Source organism: Zophobas morio, unplaced genomic scaffold, assembly GCF_036711695.1.
Source record: "Zophobas morio isolate AGI-343-1 ecotype UQ-CSIRO unplaced genomic scaffold, CSIRO_AGI_Zmor_V1 ptg000018l, whole genome shotgun sequence".
NCBI classification, from domain to species: domain Eukaryota; kingdom Metazoa; phylum Arthropoda; class Insecta; order Coleoptera; family Tenebrionidae; genus Zophobas; species Zophobas morio.
In genome coordinates this window covers 5,770,671-5,791,787 of record NW_026972123.1, presented here as the reverse complement: position 1 = coordinate 5,791,787, position 21,117 = coordinate 5,770,671, and the positions used below count along the sequence as shown (strand labels likewise).

At 33.3% G+C, this 21,117-nt stretch overlaps 1 protein-coding gene across 1 annotated transcript in view; it reads left to right on the top strand.

Moving 5' to 3' along the window:
* The window catches only part of LOC135130921 (katanin p80 WD40 repeat-containing subunit B1), a 93,002-nt gene that overhangs the window by 24,818 nt on the left and 47,067 nt on the right, over positions 1–21,117 (top strand). Inside the window, exon 3 of the mRNA XM_064058384.1 lies at positions 11,512–11,794. Coding sequence (XP_063914454.1) covers positions 11,512–11,794 — 283 coding nt within the window. The remainder of the gene's footprint in view (positions 1–11,511; positions 11,795–21,117) is intronic.

Sequence of the window (21,117 nt, the reverse complement as noted above, 5' to 3'; positions counted from 1 at the left end):
TTTTAAGACAGATTTTCAAATTATACAAGAAAAAAGAGACCGAAATTGTTGAAAATCTCAAATTTTCCGCAGATTTCATGCCTAGGATTATCTTTGCATAGATTTTTAAAGCTAGAGGAAAAATAATTTCGTTTTTATAAGTTTAAAATTGGTGGAAGTGGCTACAGTTATTTGAAGAAGACGCTGTTTTACAGAGAATTTTTAATAGATTCTACTGATTCTAGATTTGTTTTTGCAATAGATCTTCAGAATATTTTTTGAACGATTTTCTACTTATTAAAAGTGACTATAATCGTCCTGGTTTGTTCTATTCCAGATGGATTTTTTTTTACAGATTTTGATAGCACGCTGTTTTTAAGATATATTATTTTTAAGTTATAGAGGAAAAAGACCGAAATTATTGCACATTTGAAATTTTCCGTAGATTTCAAGTCTAGAACTATTTTTGCGATAGATTTTAAATCACGAAGAAAAATAATGTTTTGATAAATTTGAAGTTGGTAAAAGTGGCTAGAGTTATATGAAAAAGGCTTACAAGAAAATTTCGCACAGATTCGGCTGAACCTAAATTTGTTTGCAATAGATAGATACAAGGGAGAAGAGTATTCGTTTCTACTATTCAAAAGTGAGAATAATGGACCCGGTAGAAGAATTTTTCGCAAGTTTTCAATCTATCGCTCTTTTTAAGACAGATTTTCAAATTATGCAGAGGAAAAAAATTGAATTGTTGAAAATGTCAAATTTTTCGTATATTTCAAGTCTAGAACTATTTTTGCGATTGGTTTTAAATCACGGAGAGGCATAATTTCGTTTTTATAAGTTTGAAATTGGTGGAAGTGGCTACAATTGTATGAAGAATACGCTGCTTTACAGAGAATTTTTAACAGATCCTACTAAATCTAGATTTGTTTTTGCACTGGATTTTCATAGAAGGGAGAGGTGTATTCTTTTGGAACGATTTTGTACTGTGTAAAAGTGACGATAATCGTTCTGGTTTGTTGTGTTTCAGGTAGAATATTTCGCAAATTTCCAGTCTGGCGCTGTTTTTAAGACAGATTTTCAAATTATACAAGAAAAAAAGACCGAAATTGTTGAAAATCTCAAATTTTCCGCAGATTTCATGCCTAGAATTATCTTTGCAATAGATTTTTAAAGCTAGGGGGAAAAATAATTTCGTTTTTGTAAGTTTGAAATTGGTGGAAGTGGCTACAGTTACATCAAGAAGACGCTGTTTTACAGAGAATTTTAAATAGATTTTTCTGATTCTAGATTTGTTTTTGCAATAGATCTTCAGAATATCTTTTTGAACGATTTTCTACTATTTAACTATTTTTGATATAAATTTTAAATCATGGAGAAAAATAATTTTGTTTTTATAAAATTCATATTGGTGAAACTGGTTGCAGTTGTATGAAGAAGACGATGTTTTACCGAGAATTTTTAACAGATCCTACTAAATCTAGATTTGTTTTTGCAATAGATCTTCAGAATATCTTTTTGAAGGATTTTCTACTCTTTAAAAGTGACGATAATCGTCCTGGTTTGTTCTATTCCAGATGGAATTTTACACTAATTTTGATACGGCATTGTTTTTAAGACATATTTTTAAATTATAGAAGAAAAAAACCGAAATGATTGCTCATTTTCCGTAGATTTCAGGTCTAGAACTATTTTTGCGATAGATTTTAGATCATGAAGAGAAAGAATTTTGTTTTTATAAATTTATAATGAAATGGGTGAAGGAGGCCATAGTTGTATGAAGAACACACTATTTTATTTTTAACATATTCTATTAAATCTAGATTCGTTTTTGCTATAGATCTTCGAAGGAAGAGAATTTTTTGGAACAATTTTGTACTCTTTAACAATGAGTCATCCATTCAGATAGAGTTTTTCCCAAATTTCCAATCTGTTGCTGCTTTTAATACAGATTTTCAAATTATTTTGTTTTATTAACTTGTCGAAAATTTAAAATTGAAAAGATTTCAAGCCTTTTTGCGATAGATTTCTGAGAAAAATTATTTTATTTTGATAAATTTGAAATTGATGGAAGTGGCTAAAGTTGTATGAAAATTACTGTTTTACAGAGAATTTTTCACAGATTCTTCTAAATCTAGATTTCATTTTGCAACAGATCTTCACAGAAGGGAGAAGAGTATTTTTTTGGAACGATTTTCTACTCTTTAAAAGTGCCGATAATATTCGTCCTGGTTTTACTATTCCAAATAGAATGTTTCCTAATTTTGATTCGACCCTGTTTTTAAAACAGATGTTTAAATTACAGAAGAAAAAGGCCGAAATTGTTGAAAATTTCAAATTTTCCTTAGATTTCAAGCCTGGAGCTATGAATTTTTGCGATAGATTTTTGAGAAAAATGATTTTCTTTTGATAAATTTGAAATTGATGGAAGTGGATAAAGTTGTATGAAAAAGACTGTTTTACGGAGAAATTTTCACAGATTCTTCTAAATCTAGATTTATTTTTGCAACAGATCTTCACAGAAGGGAGAAGATTATTCTTTTGAAACGATTTTCTACTCTTTAAAAGTGCCGATAATATTCGTTCTGGTTTGTTCTATTCCAGATAGAATTTTTCCTAATTTTAATCCGACCCTGTTTTTAAAACAGATGTTTGAATTGTATAGGAAAAAGTCCGAAATTGTTGAAAATTTCAAATTTTCCGTAGATTTTTGAGAAAAATAATTTTCTTTTGATAAATTTAAAATTGATGGAAGTGGCTAAAGTTGCATGAAAAAGACTGTGTTTTACAGAGAATTTTTCACAGATTCTTCTAAATCTGGATTTATTTTTGCAACAGATTTTCACAGAAGGGAGAAGAGTATTCTTTTGGAACGATTTTCTACTCTTTAAAAGTACCGATAATATTCGTCCTGGTTTATTCTATTCCAGATAGAGTTTTTTCTAATTTTTATCCGACCCTGTGTTTAAAACAGATGTTTAAATTATAGAGGAAAAAGGCCGAAATAGTTGAAATTTTCAAATTTTCCGTAGATTTCAAGCCTGGAGCTATGTATTTTTGCGATAGATTTTTGAGAAAAATAATTTTCTTTTGATAAATTTAAAATTGATGGAAGTGGCTAAATTTGTATGAAAAAGACGGTGTTTTACAGAAAATTTTTCACACATTCTTTTAAATCTAGGTTTATTTTTGCAACAGATCTTCACAGAAGCGAGAAGAATATTCTTTTGGAATGATTTTGTACTCTTTAAAATGACTACAATCGTCCCGATTTATTCTATTCTAGATAGAAGTTTTCGCAATTTTTTAACTTGGCGCTGTTTTTGACAGATTTTCAAATTATACAAAAAAAAACGAAACTGTTGAAAATTTCAAATTTTCCGTAGATTTCAAGTCTGCAGCTATTTTTGCGATAGATTTACAGAGAAAAAAAATTTTGTTTTGATAAATTTGAAATTGGTGGAAATGGCTAAAGTTGTATAAAAAAGACGGAGAATTTTTCATAGATTCTACTGATTCTAGATTTTTTTTTGCAATAGACCTTTATACGTATAAGGGAGACGAGTTTTTTTTTTTTTTGAAAGCTTTTTGTATTCTTTAAAAGTGACGATAACGTCTTGGTTTGTTCTATTCCAGATATAATTTTTCTTAATTTTGATTCGGCTCTGTTTTTAAGACAGATTTTTAAATTATAGAGGAAAAAGGCTGAAGTTGTTGAAAATTTCAAATTTTCCGTCTGGAACTACTTTTGCGATAGATTTACCTAGAAAAATAATTTTATTTCTATAAATTTGAAATTGGGGAATGTGGCTACCTATAGTTGTAACAAAAAGATTGTTTTACAGAGGATTTTTGCAGATTCTATCAAGTCTAGATTGGTTTTTGCAATAGATCTTCATATAAGGAAGTTTTTTTTTTTGAAAGATTTCGTACTCGGTAAAGCTGATGATAATCGACCTGGTTTCTTCTATTCCAGATAGAATTTTTGCAAATTTTTATTCGGCTCTGTTTTTAAGACCGATTTTAAAATTATAGGGGGGAAAACCTAAATTGTTGAAAATTTCTCAATGTCCGTAGATTTCATGTCTAAGACTAGTCTTAACAATAGATTTTAAATCACGAAGAAAAAATATTTTGTTTTTATAAATTGAAATTCGTGAAGAAAAAAGGCCGAAATTGTTCAAAATTTCAAATTTTTCGTAGAGCAATTTTTCCAGGAAATTATTTTTGGTTTTGTTTTTGCAGTAGATCTTTTGGAATAGTCGTCCTAGCGGGTTCTAACCCGGATAGAATTTTTCGCAAATTCCAAAATATGACATTGTTTCTGGCATAAGTTTTCACATTTTCTCTTTTTAAACAATAAAAAAAAATTATTGAAAATCATATACAGATTGTCTTCTAATTCCAAATCTGCAGTTTGTTGACCGATGGACAACGTGATTCTCATATTTTACGAAATTCTTCTCGTACGAAAAATACGTGACTCGTGTGTTACTTGCTTATTTAAAATTAAGATCAAACCAAGAAACTAACTCAAACACGACAATAAACCAAAACCTTGGTTTACCGTTTAACGGACGACCCACCGGTCGTTCCAATTTTTGAAGGACAGTCTAACGACCTTTCCAGCAAACTCCATTTTCAGCCTTTGTTTATATCTAACACGACAAACTTTTATATCCTTAACCTAATGCGTCAATTACTACAAGTTATAAAGATCAGTTTGCGTCATGCACATTTGAGCTAACTACTGTGTGGATGTTTGAAACGGTTTTATTACCATAACGAGGTGTAGACCCGTAGGTGTTAGTTCGTTCCGCGCATAGAGAAAGGGAATCTGTTCTTTAAATCAATTCATTCCTATTTTATGAACCGTTTTTTTTCTTTCTTTCTTTTTCTATAATGATCTGTCACGGTTTCGTCATTCCGTTCCGAAACGGAGCGCACTTCTTAAGGCTGTCAACAAAGAAATGGTGATTCATTCCAACAGATTACTAAGCGTTTTCTTGATATGTTCTCGTTAGATTCGGGCCTGTGATTTGCAGATTTTGCTCTTCTTTTGTTCGGAAACCACACGTTTTGTTGTTGTTCCGCGAAAGATAATTGATGTTTTTGTTTGATGGAGCGAGTGTTTGATAATGATAACGGTGTTGTTGCAATCTTGTGTTGTCGATGATAAGCCATTCATTAGTGTGTGTCAGTCATTTAGTAGCGTGTTTGGTTAAGTTTTAACGATTTTAACCATTGATGGGCGTTTTTCGTCATTGCTTAATTATAGGAAATTACTGAGCAGAGAGGCGTTTTATTACGAAATGTTGTGTTTACACGCTGCTGTATTGACATGATGTTTATTTGTGTTAAAACGTAAGGTGCAACCTGTTTTCTTTGGAATTTTTATGAGTTTAAAATGCCAAAATGCGATTTTTTTTTTTTTGGAACATTTGTGGTCCCCTTGAATGCTGAAAAAATTCTGTAACCTAAATTATTCACTGATTTGTAGGTTGTTTTATTGAAACTTTCGTCGGTTTGCGTTGCGTTTTTTCGTCCCTTTTTTGTCACTTTCGTTGTCGTTTTTTGCTGCTTTTTTGTCATAGTGTCTTTTTTTTGCACTTTTTCTGCCCTTTTTTTATCGCCTTTTTTCTCATATTATTTCGCCCTTTTTTATGTTTTTTTATGACCATTCTGGTCGCCTCATTTAGTTCTTTTTTGTCTCTTTTGCCCCCTATTTCACTTCTTTTTGCGTGATTGTATTTTTTGAATGTTTTTCCTTGTATCGCCTTATTTTGACCTTTCTTCCACCGTTTTTTGTCCCGTTTTTTGTTTTTTCCTTCAGGACATTTATTTTGTCTTTTTTTGGTCGCATTTTTTTGACATTTTTTATTGCTGTCTTTTGTGTGGCAATTTTTTATGAACTGTAATTGCCCTTTTTGTGTTTCCCTTTTTTTATCGCTCTTTTTCTGCTTGTTTTTTTTTTCACTGTTTTTTCAGGGTCTTGATTTCCGCTATCTTCACGTCTTTTTCGTGACTTTTTTGTCATCTTTTTTCGCTGTTTCTTCCCTTTTTCACTTCTTTTTTTGCCTTATTTGTAATTTTTTCCCCTTATTTTGATCACCATTTTTTGCGTTTTTATGTTTTTTTGCATTTTTGTGCTCTTTTTTATTGCCCTTTTTTCCGCCCTTTTTAACTCATTTTTTCAACTTTTTCATCGCCTTTCTTGTGATGCCTAATTTGTTTATTTTTTTCATCTTTTTCCTCTATTTTTTCTTGATTTTTTCCACGCCAGGTTTTCTGGCGGTTTTCCTTCTTTTGTGCTGTTTTTATTACCGTTTTTGTGAGTTTTTGTGGACTCTTTTGTATGCTTTTTTTGCTGTTTTTGCCATTTTTTTGTCATCTTTTTTGGCGTTTTTTTGTGGACTTTAATTACCATTTTTTTTGTGTTTTTGTTGTTTGTTTTGTCCTCTTTTGTATCGTTCTTGTCCACTTGTTTTTGTCGCTCTTTTTAAGCGCCTTTTTTGTGACTTTTGACGTATTTTTTCCCTTCTTTGTTATATTTTTTGTCACCTTTCTTTATTTTGTTGCCTTTTTATCGCTTTTCTTCTTATTTTCATACATCTTATTTTTGCCTATTTTTGTCGTTTTAAGTCATCTCTTTTTATCTTTTTTGTTTTTTTTTTATATTTTTGTGTGCGCTTTTATATCGTCTTTTTTCACCGCCTTTTTTTATCGCATTTTTCTACCTTTTTATCGTCTTTCTTGTGGTGACTATTTTGCCCATTTTTCACCTTTTCCAATTTTTTTCTAGATTTTTTCCACGCCAACTTTTTGTGTTTTTTTCCCTTAATCGAAAAATTGAAAAATCTGAAAGTCTAGAAATCGGGAAATAAAAAATCGACAAATCGAGATATCGAAAAACGAAAAATCGAGAACCCGAAAAGACGTTAAATCGAAATATCAAAAACTTGCAAAGTCAAAAAACTGATAGTTTTGAAACTCGAAAAATTGAGAAATGGGAAAATCGAAAGATAGAAGAATCGAAAAACTGCAAAATCGAGAAATCCGAATGTTGAAGAAATGACGAATCGAGAAATTGAGAAATAAAAAAATATAGAAATCGGTAAATCAAGAAATTAAGAAAATCCTCAAATCCTCAGAACACCAAAATTCTAAAATCGTCAGAACAGCGAAGTCCTCAAATCCTCAAACACTCAGATCCTCAGAACTGCATAATCCTCAAATCCTCAGAACACCATAATCCTTAAATCCTCTGAACGGCAAAATCTCCAAATCTCCAGAACAGAAAAATCCTTAAATTTTCAAATGTCCATAATCCTCAAATCCTCGGAACACCAAAATCCTCAGATTCTCAGGACACCAAAATTCTCAAACCCTCAGAGTAGCGAAATCATCAAATCTTACGAACTCCATAATCCTCAAATCCTGAGAACACCAAAATCCTCAAACCCTCAGATCTCCATAATCATTATCTCCTCAGAACAGAAAAATCCCAAAATCCTCAAATCTCTATAATCCTCAAAACTCCGTAATTCTCAAATCCTCAGAACACCATAATCCTTAAATCCTCAGAACAGAACAATCCTCAAATCCCCAGATCTCCATAATCCTCAAATTCTCTGAACAGCAAAATCCTCAAATCCTCAGAACAGAAAAATCCTTAAATCTTCAAATCCCCATAATCCTCAAAGTCTCGGAACACCAAAATTCTCAAATTCTCAGGACACCAAAATCCTCAAACCCTCAGAACACCATAATCCTTAAATCTTTAGAACAGAACAATCCTCAAATCCCCAGATCTCCATAATCCTCAAATCCTCTGAACAGCAAAATTCTCAAATCCTCAGAACAGAAAAATCTTAAATCTTCAAATCCCCATAATCCTCAAAGCCTCGGAACACCAAAATTCTCAAATTCTCAGGACACCAAAATCGTCAAATTCTGAGAACACCAAAATCCGCAATCCTCAGATCTTCATAATGATTATCTCATCACAACAGAAAAATCCTAAAATCCTCAAATCTCCATAATCCTCAAATCTCCATAATCCTCAAATCCTCACAATAGCGAAATCATCAAATCCTCAGATCCCCATAATCCTCAAATCCCCGGAACACCAAAATCCTTAAATTCTCAGGACACTAAAATCCTCAAATTCTGAGAACACCAATATCCGCAAATCCTCAGAACACCGAAATACTCAAATCCTCAGAACACCAAAATCTTCAAATCCTGAGAACAGCAAAATCCTCAAATCCTCAGATCTCCTTAATTATTATCTCCTCAGAACAGAAAAATCCTAAAATCCTCAAATCTCCAAAATTCTCAAATCCTCGGAACAGCAAAATCCTCAAATCCTCTGAACTCCATAATCCTCAAACCCTCAGAACACCATAATCCTTAAATCCTTAGAACACCATAATCCTTAAGTCCTCAGAACAGAACGATCCTCAAATTCCCAGATCTCCATAATCCTCAAATCCTCTGAACAGCAAAATCCTTAAATCCTCAGAACAGAAAAATCTTAAATCTTCAAATGTCCATAATCCTCAAATCCTCGGAACACCAAAATCCTCAAATCCTCAGATCTTCATAATGATTATCTCATCACAACAGAAAAATCCTAAAATCCTCGGAACAGCAAAATCGTCAAATCCTCAGAACACCAAAATCCTCAAATTCCCAGGACACCAAAATCCTCAAATCCTCAGAATAGCGAAATCATCAAATCCTCAGATCTCCATATCCTCAAATCCTCTGAACAGCAAAATCCTCAAATCCTCAAAACAGAAAAATCCTTAAATTCTCAGGACACCAAAATCCTCAAATCCTGAGAACACCAATATCCGCAAGTCCTCAGAACAGCGAAATACTCAAATCCTCAGAACACCAAAATCTTCAAATCCTGAGAACAGCAAAATCCTCAAATCCTCAGATCTCCATAATCATTATCTCCTCAGAACAGAAAAATCCTAAAATCTTCAAATCTACGTAATTCTCAAACCCTCGGAACACCAAAATCCTCAAATCCTCTGAACTCCATAATTCTCAAACCCTCAGAACACCATAATCCTTAAATCCTCAGAACACCATAATCCTTAACTCAGAACAGAACAATCCTCAAATTCCCAGATCTCCATAATCCTCAAATCCTCTGAACAGCAAAACCCTCAAATCCTCAGAACAGAAAAATCCTTAAATCTTCAAATCCCCATAATCCTCAAATCCTCGGAACAGCAAAATCGTCAAATCCTCAGCACACCAAAATCGTCAAATTCTCAGGACACCATAATCTTCAAATCCTCAGAATAGCGAAATCATCAAATCCTCAGATCTCCATAATCCTCAAATCCTCTGAACAGCAAAATACTCAAATCCTCAAAACAGAAAAATCCTTAAATCTTCAAATCCCCATAATCCTCAAATTCTCGGAACACCAATATCCGCAAATCCTCAGAACAGCGAAATACTCAAATCCTCAGAACACCAAAATCATCAAATCCTGAGAACAGCAAAATCCTCAAATCCTCAGATCTCCATAATCATTATCTCCTCAGAACAGAAAAATCCTAAAATCCTCAAATCTCCATAATTCTCAAATCCTCGGAACATCAAAATCCCCAAATCCTCTGAACTCCATAATACTCAAATTATGAGAAAATCAAAATCCTCAAATTCTCAGGACACCAAAATCCTCAAATTCTGAGAACACCAAAATCCTCAAATTCTCAGAACACCAAAGTCCTTATATTCTCAGAACACATTAATCCTCAAATCCTCGGGACACCATAATCGTATAATTCTTAGAACTTTAAAATCCTCAAATCCTCAGAACACTAAAATCTTCAAATCCTCAGACTAGTGCAATCCTCTGAAACTGAAAAGTCGAAAAATCGAGAAAATGAAAAATCGAAAACTTGATAAATCTAAAAATCAAAAAAATGTGGAAATCGAAAATTCGAGCAATCGAGAAATCAAGATAACGAAAACTCGAAAAATCGAGAAATACAAAAGTCCAGAAATCAGGAAATCGAAAAACCGGGAAATCGAGATATCGCAAAGTCGAAAAACTGAAAAATCGAGAACTTGGAAAATTCAGAAATAGGGAGATCGAAGAACTGAAAATCGAAAAATGTATGGAGAAATTGAACAATCGAGAAACCGATAAACTGAAAAATCAAAAAGTTGAGAAACTCAAAAATTGAGAATTCGAGAAATCGAAAGGTAGTGGAATCGGAAAACTGTAAAAACGAGAAAGGAAGTATTGAAAAATTGACGAATCGAGAAATAGAAAAATATAGAAATCAGAAAATAGAGAAATTAAGAGACCGAAAAATGAAAATTGAAGAGTCGAGAAACTAAAAAGTGGAAAAATTGAGAAACAAAAATCGAAGAAGTGGTAATCGAAAATTCGAGCCATAGGGAAATTGAGGAAACGAAAAATCAAGAAATAGAAAAGTCGAGAAACCTAAAAATTGAAGATTCAAAAATCGAAAAATCATAGTGCCGTTTTTTGTTACCGTCTTTTTAGCTGTTTTTTGTTGACTTTTTTATTTATCTTTTTTTGGTCTTTTTGCGTTTTTTATTCTCTTTTCCTTACTTGTTCTTGTCGTTTTGTTGGCACATTTTTTTGACGCTTTTTGGTCGCCTTTTTTGCAGCTTTTCACATTGTCGCATTTTTGTGGAGTTTTGGCTTTTTTTTGGTTCCATATCGCCTTTTTTTCCCTCGTCTTTTTTATGATCTTTTTTTGTTATTTTCTTTGTTGCCTTCTTTTTTTGTTTTTTTGCGGACTTTTCCACCGCTCTTTTTGTATCGTTTTTTTTTCGTTTTTTTTTTGTTCGTTGCCTTTTTTTAACGTATTGTTACGAAATTAACCCATACGCCGCCCCGGTACGACGCCTATGGACCGTCGAGAGCGTTCTAGTATGGAAGTCTCGATTGCGAGGCCCAGAAGAACCTCGAAGCGGCGTTCTAGATCCATCGAGAGGAACGTATATGTTTAATGTTATTACTCTTTTTTTTATTTTTTTTCCTTTCTTATCCCCCATTTCTGTAGTTCTTGTTCGTCTTTTGTGTTTACTTGCCTACTTCTTTCACTTTTTTTGTGCTTTTTTTCCGGCTTGTTGACGCATTTTTGTGGAATTGTTTTATCTTTTCTTTGTCGCCTTTTTTCTGTAACAAAAGTTTATTAATTTAAAAGACGAGTTTAAACATACGCTTAGGATAGTAAACTTCTTTAGATTGGTTGCGCTTCAAGGGCGAGGAAAGTTCATCTAAATAAATTTCGACCATGATTTTTTTAAACACTACAGATTAGGATTTTTTTAGTTAAAGAAAGAGAAAAAGAATATCAGATACAAAAACGTTTTGATGAACAGTTGTCAACATAAAATTTATGTATTTGAATTTTATCTAAAAAATATGGATATATAATTTTTTAAGGTGTAAAAATCACTTATCAATAAAAATGTTTGACACTTTAACGAACCACCCTGTATATAAATCGTCGTCTCTTCCAGGTCGGCGCCTCTTTCCACTTGACCAACGTCCAGGTCTACGTCGTCGACCTGAACAAAGTCCACCCCATGACGCCCACCAACGACAACGTCCCCAGCCCGTTCACCCCCAACCAGAGCATCAGGAAGAGCTTCTCCAAGGCGGAACGCCCCGTCAGCCTCAAGAACCGCTCCTTGGACGTAAAAACCATCGAGGAGAGCACCTCCGGAACCGACCCGGAGGAGGATTCCACGGCGGAAGTGACGAACCTGACCGACTACAACGAGATCTTCAAAGGACGAGGATGTGAGTAATCGCCAATTAGATTGCAATAATTAAAGGTCGGGCGAGCCGAGGATCGATGTAGGTCAAGGCCGGGATTAACAAAAACAAAGCAATTAGTGCGAAGTTCGCCGCTAATTATAGTCATTATCCCCTTTTTTACCGGAGGTCCTGTCACTAGTTTCGTAAGGTCTCGAAAATTATTGATCTCGCGGAGTGTTTGTAGTGCGGGGAAATCGCGTGACTTTAAATTTTTAGTGGCTTTTTATTGGGAGTGCAATTAAATTTGCGAAAACTTGTTTAATTGGCGCGACTTTTCGAGACGAGTTTGTACGGTTCTTTCCATATCAAATTGGGACGACTTTTACCGGTTATCGGCGTGGTTTTTTTAAAAGATGTTTTAAGTGTTTTTAGCTGTTTGGTGTGATAACAAGTAGGTCGGAAGTGTTTACTAATTTATGGTTGGTTGAGGTTTGAGGTGGAAATTTTGTGGAAATTGTTTGTTTGTATTTATGTAAATTGGGGGGTGGTCGTTCTGGGGATTCCGAATTTCTGATGGTTTGTGGATAAAGTTCATTAATGAATAAATTAACAGTGACATTGACCTCCGTGTTTATATTTAGCGACATGGTGAAATATGAAGCGGCGGGTTTTATTACGTTGTGGGATTACAGGAAGTGGGAAAATGATATTAGAAAATGTAAATCTGATAAAAGCGTGGCTGTAAATTTTATTAGAAAGTGCTACCGTTCGGTGAAGTTCGATAAGATTTTCAAAATTACATTATTTCAATGTATTTAGTTAAATTTAAAAATCGTCGAAAATGAGTCGAAATTTGCATATATATACATTTGTGAAAAAGTTGTCTAAAAATTCTGAAAAGGTTCAGGGTTATAGATCTCGACGTGCTGATTCCAAAAATGTAGCGTGTTTATTATCACGGAGTGATATTTTTTTCGAATGAATCTACATATTATTATCTATTGTTGCCTGAGAAAATTTTATTTTGCTGATCCGAACATATTATCCGTTCACGATCTTTATATAATAGGGTTGGCCATGAAAATCTAGTGAGTTTGTTGGTATTCGATGCAGAAGAAACACTAAAATTTCAATAAAAAATATTCTTGGAATAATTTTCAAAAGTTTATACTTACATCGAATTTCGGAACTGAGTTTGCTAATTTTCAGGTGATATTTGAAGTATAAACAAGTTTTCACTCTCTGATTTGTCCCTTTAAAAGCCTTTGAAGTAAATTTTATTTTTGAAATTCCGATGCGACGTTGCCAAGTTATTCCATTTTTAACACAATTTATGTATTTTAAATACTCATATGTCACCTACTTTACACAAAATACTGTCGAAATTTTTAATCTGTTTTTTAGTATTTTCTATATCTAAAGCTCATAAAAATTTTCTGTTGTTCAAAAATCAAGCGTAAATAAAGAAGAATTAAAAATATTGATAAAAACATAAATCATGATATTTTCCAGAAATATAAATATATTAAACTCCGGCGTATCTTCTGGTAATTTTGAGTTTTTTTTTTTTTTTTGAAAACAATGAGCAGTTTCAAAAGCTTGACCGTCTACTGCGCTAAAATATTCCAATTCAATAGTACCAATAGTAGAAAATATAACCCATTTCGCAAACAAAGTCTTCGCCTTTTTAAATTAATGCTATATTTATTTAGAAATTTTATTTGATTTTTTCCAAAAAAATGTTTCTTCAAGGTACAAAAATTAAAAGGGATTCATAAAGAACAAGTGTTATTTTATATTATTTGAATAACATTTACTAAGCAAAATTTTGAAGTGATGTCATCACACTGGTGGTAGGGATGATTAAACAGATATCGGTTAGCGTTATTTCTAGCATACATATAAAATTGAACAATAATCGACCCAGTAGTTTTGGAGATTTTCGTGTCTAATAAATATCGACACAGACCACAGATGATAGACAGACAGACGGAAACAGGAGACCTGGTTTTTCGTGCTTCAAGGGTGATGTACTCAAATTTTCTACCATTGATCTTGATTTTTATTTTTTATTTTTTTTTTTATTTTATTAATTACGTCCCCCAACAGGCACTGAGGCCCAATTACAGGGGAACGGGACATACACGTTACACCCAGAGCCATGGCGGGAATCGAACCCACGACCCAAGGTGTAGCGGGCAAGCATGATGCTAACTAGCCCACCCCGGGTCCTTTTTTGATCAATAAACTAAATTAATTTTTTCAGTCACCCTGTATAAGTAATTCTAAAAAATATTAATGCATTCATAAACCACCACATTTTTCGACAGGGGCTAAAAGAAAAAAATCTACAATGCTTACAATATTTCAGACATATTGTTTTACAATTTTGATTTTTTTTTTTTAATCTGGATGTCTACGGTAAAACCTCAACACGGATTTACATATAAACCACAAGCAGTATCTTACGCTATAAAATTTAAATAACATTTACTGCTGTTAATCCATCCATCTACACGATTTTCCAAACATCTGTTTAATATTTGACTACAATCAGTCCAGTAGTTTCGCGGATTATCTGTCTAATAAAATTCGACACCGACGACAGACAGACAGACGGAAACGGGAGACCAATTTTTCGTATCATCAAAGCAGATCTAAAATTAAATAAATATAAATTTTATTGTTAAAACGACTATAACAAGAGGGGAAGAAACAGCTGGAGTGGGGAGAGGAGCTACAACATCCACGGATAAAGTGAGAGAAAAGCTGAAACACACAATGCCAGAAATCGCGCATGAACACAAATTCAAATTTTCCCTCCAAAAAGTGTTTTAGAAGACCCACTATATAATTACGAACGAAAAAACAGAAAAATGGAAAAACAGTTGGTATTATTATAAATATTAGATTTTATTTTCCTAGTGTATGCTGCGGAAGTATTTTAACATTAGTCCATTTAGGCGACTGGCTACTTTAATGTTTTCTCGACGTTTCATTACCCCTACATGACAAGGTCCAAACAATATGTATGCTGCCTGTTGTCTGCGTCGATTTATATTACGACTAATTTTATTTCTGTTCAGTACAAGATCATTCCATCCATTCAGAGTGAATAAAACCAATCACCGAAATGGAGACAGGGTGGGTGGGCGGGGCTAATTTTGTTCTTCTTTCAAGTAAGAGTGGCAACTAATAGAATCTAGTATGTGAATAAAGTAAAAAAAAAGCGCTAATCGTAACTCTTTTTTGGTCGAATATATCAAGTGTCAAAATCAGTCTTATCTTATCAAATACTAGCTCCGCCCACCCACCCTCTATTTTTTGTAGGATATGTCATCTGCCAAAATCAGTCTTATCTTATCAAAAACTAGCCCCGCCCACCCACCCTCTATTTTCTTGTAGGATATGTCATCTGCCAAAATCTGTCTTATCTTATAAAATATTAACCCCACCCACCCACCCCCTCTCCTCATTATAATGACTAATTTTATTTCTGTTCAATATAAGATCATTCCATCCATTCAGAGCGGATAAAACCAATCACCGAAATGGAGATAGGGTGGGTGGGCGGGGCTAATTTTATTCTTCTGTCAAAACAGTAAAAAACGCTAATCGTGACTTTTTTGGTCGAATATGTCAAAAATCGCAAAATCAGTCTTATATTGTCAAATACTAGACAGATAATGTTTCAAACTACTGGGCCGATTGCCTAGCCAAGTAATGAAAGGAGGTACAAATTCGTACGAAAGATTTCCCATATTTTTTCACAATCTGCCAAAATACGTTTCTAACAATGTTTACAAAAATTTTGACACATTCTTTGACTATATTTAGAAAGCGCCTCAAGCCATACATTCTCCACCCTATTTTTTAATGAAGGTTTTTAAATTTTGGTCCCCTGTTGATAAAATTTTCGCCACAGTCTTATCTAAAAATAAAATAAAAAAAATATTTGAAGAAAAAACGAGCTGAAACAGTCGTATTAAAAAATGTGCAATATAAATTAAAAACTTATTCAGCTGTGGAAATAATAATAAAATTCCAAAAACACAGTTCATTTATTATGTTAACAATGCTTGTCGTCTACTTCTTCGTTCACAGTAGACAAAAATGGTCATCAGATTTGGAACTCTAGTCGACACTGAAATTTAAAAAGTACGTCCCTGACACGGAATTCCATCTGCTACCGTCTTTAATTTGACATGACGGTAAAATTTTAGTGGACATAAAAATAGTGTTCTAAGAATTTACTGTAGGTGTTGGAAAGGTCATAAACTGAAATGGTTGGCACTGATTTTTTTTTAAATAGTTTAAAACCAGCTGAAATTGAAATGATGGATCTTCCTCGAAAAGTGAAAGAGCTGTGTTACGTTAAAAAACAAATAATGGTATGCGTTTTTAGATGCTTGGCTTAATATGGTATACACTACAAAGATTATTAAACTTTTAAAAGCTTACTTAAAAAAAATTGCAACAGTCGGAAAATTCATCCATGTGTACTGGTTTTCCGCCACCCAGACTCTTATCGGCGAGATAACACTGCAAGTCAGACACCAAAACCACAACATCAAGTTCTACTTCCACTCTGAAGCTTAATAATCGCAAAACCATGTTCAACGACGCCTGTTCTGATTTAGGCACGATCCAAAAATTCTCCCTGTCGTAAAAAAGTGCCGAAAAGTGTGAAAATTGCCAAAATCAGTCCTATCTGATGAAATACTAGCCCCGCCCACCCACCCTTTTTTTTACAAGGTATGTTATTTGCCAAAATCAGTTTTATCTTATCAAATATTGGGCCCGCCCACCCGCCCTCTATTTTCTTGGAAAGAAAGTTATCTGCCAAAATCAGTCTTATCTTGACAAGTACTAGCTCCGCCCACCCCCCCTTCTTCTCATTCTAACGACCAAATTTATTTCCGTTCAATATAAGATCATTCATTTCATTCAGGTCGGATAAAATCGATCACTAAAAAGGAGACAGGGTGGGTGGGTGGTATTAGTATTTGCTAAGATAAGACTGATTTTGGCAAATGAGATAGCTTCCAAGAAAAGAGGGTGGGTGGGCGGGGCTAATATTTGCTAAGATAAAACTGATTTTGGCAAATGACATACCTTCCAAGAAAACAGGGTGGGTGGGTGGGCGGGCCTAATATTTGGTAAGATAAAACTGATTTTGGTAAATGACATACTCTCTAAAACAAATACATACTGAAAAATTTCATTTTTGAGAAAATTGTTTAAAAATTCTCAAAAAATTTAAGGATAGAGATCCTGACGTGCTGATTCTAAAACTATACCCTGTTTATGGCCGGGGGGCACATCTTGAAAATATTCCTTATGAAATTCGAAATTTCTAAAAATTTCGATATTTCATTGGGCGATTCTGGAAAAACAGTTCGAGTAATCGAAGAAATGAGACCGAAAGTGACTTCTACAACCCAAAATCTACGAGAAAATGTGTCTAGTTCAATATCGAAAATGGTCGAAAATGGGTCGAAATTTGCATACGTTGGTGACAAATTTCATTTTTGAAAAAGTTTTTTAAAAATTTTCAAAAAGTTCAGGAACATAGATTTCGACGTAGCGTCACCTGATCTGTCCTGACTTACCTCTTGTCCCAAAAAAAAAATAAATAAAATTTCTGTAAATACTTATATAAAAACCAAAATTAATTTTTTATTTACGTACAAAATTTTTATACTGAACTATTTTCACGAAACTGTTAAAACTGCTATATTTCAATTGGCGATTTTGGAAAAACGGTAGGAATTTCCGAAAAAATGAAGACGAAAATGACTTCTGGATATCCAAATCTACAAGAAAGTGTGAAAATTGCCAAAATCAGTCCTATCTGATGAAATACTAGCCCCGCCCACCCACCCTGTATTTTTTTACAAGGTATGTTATTTGCCAAAATCAGTTTTATCTTATCAAATATTAGGCCCGCCCACCCGCCCTCTATTTTCTTGGAAAGAAAGTTATCTGCCAAAATCAGTCTTATCTTGGCAAGTACTAGCTCCGCCCACCCCCTTCTTCTCATTCTAACGACCAAATTTATTTCCGTTCACTATAAGATCATTCGTTTCAATCAAATCGGATAATCACTCACTAAAAAGGAGACAGGGGGGGTGGGTGGTATTGGTATTTGCTAAGATAAGACTGATTTTGGCAAATGAGATAGCTTCCAAGAAAAGAGAGGGTGGGTGGGCGGGGCTAATATTTGCTGAGATAAAACTGATTTTGGCAAATGGCGTACCTTCCAAGAAAACAGAGGGTGGGTGGGTGGGTGGGGCTAGTCCTTGCTAAGATAAGACTGATTTTGGCAAATGGCATACTCTAAGAAAATAGAGGGTGGGTGGGCGGGCCTAATATTTGATAAGATAAAATAAAAATAAAAATTCTCAAAAAATTCAGGGATAGAGGTCCTGACGTGCTGATTCTAAAACTATACCCTGTTTATGGCCACGGGGCACATCTTGAAAATATTCCTTATGAAACTCGAAATTTCTAAAAATTTCGATATTTCATTGGGCGATTCTGGAAAAACAGTTCGAGTAATCGAAGAAATGAGACCGAAATTGACTTCTACAACCCAATATCTACGAGAAAATGTGTCTAGTTGAATATCGAAAATGGTCGAAAATGTGTCGAAATTTGCATACGTTGGTGACAAATTTCATTTTTGAAAAAGTTTTTTAAAAATTTTCAAAAAGTTCAGGGACATAGATTTCGACGTAGCGTCACCTGATCTGTCCCGACTTTCCTCTTGTCCCAAAAAAAAATAAATAAATAAAATTTCTGTAAATACTTATATAAAAACCAAAAGTAATTTTTTATTTACGTACAAAATTTTTCAACTGAACTATTTTCACGAAACTGTAAAAACTGCTATATTTCAATTGGAGATTTTGGAAAAACGGTAGGAATTTCCGAAAAAATGAAGACGAAAATGACTTCTGGATATCGAAATCTACAAATGTCTTCAACTAATTTTCGGAAAAAAGGTCGGAAATATGACAATTGAAAAAATTAGTCTTATCTGATCAAATACTTTTTAATTTGGGCAACCACGTTCAAAATGTCGACAAAAAGGTCAACAAACTAATCGTGTTTCTATAAGCCAAGATTTCTCCCGATCATTCCGGTCATCACTTCACAAAATTTAGTGCATCTGACTTAAAATCGTCGAAAGTAAATTTCCGATGACGTCATATTTTATAAAAATGAAACTCTTGCATTTTTAGCAGTCTGGGAATGGATATTCTTGAAATTCTTGTAGCGACACGTAATTGCCAAACTTCATTAGCAACAGTAGATAAAATCGCAATATTTTTTTTGTTAGACAGATCAAGTTTCACCAAATTTTTACACAAATTCCAGAGTACACCTAATAGCAAAACTGATGACATACGTTTCTACTGTATTACCTTATTTAAAAAATATCAGAAAGTTTGTGTCATAATTATCAAAATTAATTTTTTTTATCTTACTCCATTTGTATCAAATGTATCAAAACTTACACCTACCGATGTAGTGTCTTAGATATAGCGTTGGCAAGGTCTCGATATAAGCGGAAACCAAATCGTGACTCATTTTGACGTTTTGTTTACACCGTTGCCATGGAAACCGCGCTTCTAGTCGCCGTATTTGGCTGGAATCGGGTCACATTTAAAATGGTTCATTTTCAGTCTGCGCAAGTAAAATTATTTGAGTTTAATTAAAAATAATTACTTCAGTTGAAGACCATTAAAAAATTTCAATTTTAAAAAAGTTGTGTAATAATTATGAAAAAATTCAGGGACGTAGATCTCGACACGCTAATTCCAAAAATATAGCATGTTGATGGTCACGAAGCAATATTTTCGAAAAAATCGCTGCTACAATTTAAATTTAAAATTGCAAAATCAAATGCTTTAAAATCTTGAAAACGTTTTCGGGTTATCGGAAGTATGGTAAATCTTAAACTTTTATGGAATGAACGTTATTTAAATGTTAAAAAGTAACCTAGTCCTTTTTTAAAATTGAAATTTTTTAATGGTTCCCCCTTCTTCAAATTTCGCAAAAATTTTGAGATTTTCGAAACTCAACTAAATCGAAAAACTGAATAATTGAAAAATTAAAATATCGACAAACTGAAAAATCGAGAAATTCAAATATCCAAAATTTAAAAATCGGAAAGTAAAATATGGAAAAGTCGAAAAATTGAAAAATCAAGAACCAGAAAAATCGAAACATTGAAAAAACGGGAAATGGACAAATCAAAATATCGATTAATGGAAAAATTGAGAAATCGAAATATTGAAAATTTAGAAACGCCAAAAATTGAAACAAAAATACTGAAAAATCCCAAAACTGACATCGTAAATTCGAAAATTTGTGATATTTATTTATTTAAAAAGTAAAACTGGGCAGAGGACAATGTCTACGATTTTGATTTTTTTCCAAAAACCTCGATGTCTAGGACAAAAATTCAACGCGGATTTGAAGAAAATTTCAATTTTAAAAAAGTTTTCTAAAAATTATGAAAAAAATTCAGGGACTTTGATCTCGATGCGCTGATTGCAAAAATAGAGCAAGTTGATGGTCACGAAGCAACATTTTCGAAAAAATCGCTGCGAAATGCGAATTTTTCAAAATTTCAAAAATTTCGAAATTTCAACGGTCAATTCTGGAAAAACGGTTGCAGGTTTCAAAAAACCGAAGCCGGATTTGAGTTCAGAGCTCGAAATCTACAAGAAAATGTTTTTAGTTGAGTTTGCAAAATGTCAAAATTTTTGCGAATTAAAAAATTTTAATTTTAAAAAAGTTGTCTAATAATTATGAAAAAATTCAGGGACGTAGATCTCGACACGCTGATTCCAAAAATACAGCATGCTGATGGTCACGAAGCAACATTTTCGAAAAAATCGCTGCGAAATGCGAATTTTTGAAAATTTCAAAAATTTCCAACTTTTACACAAGTTTCAGAATCCACCTAATAGCAAAACTGGTCACATACGCTTCTCCTGTATTACTTATGCGAGACGTTTCCGTCAGGATGTCTGTCATTAAAGATTCTAGCTGTCACTCTTGCTCACTCATGACTTTCCGCCTTTTGTGTAGACCGTTTTTGAAAAAAAAAAAAATGTTTTGGACTACTTATTTTCGAACAATCGCTCTACTATTACACGTAATTCTAATTCTAGTTCATTGTTCAAGCTATCAGTGTCTAAAATTAGAACAAAACCCCGGCCATCAACCTTTTCAAAACGTCATAAATCAATCACGAAAAACTTGAAAATTTTAACACAAAACCTCGAATAAAACATTCCGTAAAATGTGTATCATAAAATCGCCAACGAGCGCACTTTCAATAAAAATAA